The following is a 1,236-nucleotide window of genomic DNA, read 5'->3' on the forward strand; positions in this document are numbered from 1 at the left end:
TGAAGTGTTCATGAGAAGAATAGGTACAATTATATGTTATTTCAGCTTGTATTTGGTGGATGACCTTGAGGTCCATGGAGGAAATGATCTTAAAGGGATAGTCTTAACTGGGAGAATATTAAGGAATAAGAAATGATGCCCTGTCTGTTTCAGTTCACTTCAAAACGTTTGCTTCTCTGGGTGCTAGCCCTTGAGAACTGGGTCTGAGCTTTGCAATTCTTCCGGAAGAATCCACAGCCAGATCAGCTAAACCATCAGTCACAGCCCATGTGAGACAATGTTGGTAGTAAATTGTTTTGGGATGTTCAGAAGGTTAGCAGTCTGGGCCTTCCTTTCCGAGATAATATTTACATACGTCCATATGTTATGGCTGCCCCAATGCAGGGTATATTTTGTCTTAGCAATGACACCATAGGAGGGTGCCAGAAAAGAATAATAGATGATGGGAGGAGATGTTAAAAGAGAAGGGACCTACAGTCATAAAGATTTTATTCAAGGTGAAGGTTGATCCTTGGGGTTAGTAGGAATATTAGCCCAGCATGTTTGAAGAATGTTGGCCCATTTCACCTGCAGGAGTGTCTCAACTATGAACAATTTCTGCTGTGTTTTTTTCAGATTCCCTGAGGCCCAGGAAAGATGTCTTACCAGCAGCAGGAACAGTGCAAGCAGCCGTGCCAGCCACCTCCTGTGTTCATCCCTAAATGTCCTGTGCCTTGTCCACCCCCAGTATGTCCAGAGCCATGCCCACTGCCGAAGTGTCCTGAGCCATGCCCACCCCCACCGTGCCCTGAGCCCTGTCCACCCCTGAAGTGCCCTCAGCCGTGCCCACCTCCCATATGCCCACCTGTGCAGTGCTGTCCTCCCCAGCCTTGCCAGAAGTGCCCTCCTGTGCAACCATACCAACCCTGCCAGCAGGAATGCCCACCCAAGTTTAAATAACAATATCAGAATTCATCAGCACCATGAAACAGAAAGATCCAGTGGCTCTTCCCTGTTCCAGAACGCCATCCTCCCTCAGCCATGGTGACCGACTGCACCTTCTCAGCCTTCTACCCGAGATGACAGCTGACAGGGAAGAGGCTTAGTTCCAGAAGTTGATATCATGTTGCTGGAAGATGAGGTGCAGGATCAAGGTCTACTTTCCTGCAATGCAGTATTGCCTGTTCTCACTTTGCCACCTTCTGTCTGTGATCTAGGCATTGATCTCTATCCTGTGAGCAATTGTAACTATTCTGC

The 1,236-nt window shown here is 47.7% G+C and overlaps 1 protein-coding gene across 1 annotated transcript; it reads left to right on the plus strand.

Moving 5' to 3' along the window:
• The first annotated feature begins 636 nt into the window (after positions 1–636).
• LOC119512883 (small proline-rich protein 2E-like) lies at positions 637–939 on the plus strand. The gene is made up of 2 exons (XM_037807680.1): positions 637–687; positions 739–939. Exons 1-2 carry the CDS (start codon positions 637–639, stop codon positions 937–939), a joined length of 252 nt encoding a protein of 83 aa, XP_037663608.1.
• The last annotated feature ends 297 nt before the right edge of the window (positions 940–1,236 follow it).

Source organism: Choloepus didactylus, chromosome 2 (genome assembly GCF_015220235.1).
Source record: "Choloepus didactylus isolate mChoDid1 chromosome 2, mChoDid1.pri, whole genome shotgun sequence".
Classification (NCBI taxonomy): domain Eukaryota; kingdom Metazoa; phylum Chordata; class Mammalia; order Pilosa; family Megalonychidae; genus Choloepus; species Choloepus didactylus.

Bases quoted from the DNA above. Each gene is read 5' to 3' on its own strand.
- LOC119512883 (XM_037807680.1), top strand. From the start codon at position 637: ATGTCTTACCAGCAGCAGGAACAGTGCAAGCAGCCGTGCCAGCCACCT. The intron at 688-738 runs GTGTTCATCCCT...GTATGTCCAGAG, and splicing joins AGCCGTGCCAGCCACCTCCT to CCATGCCCACTGCCGAAGTG.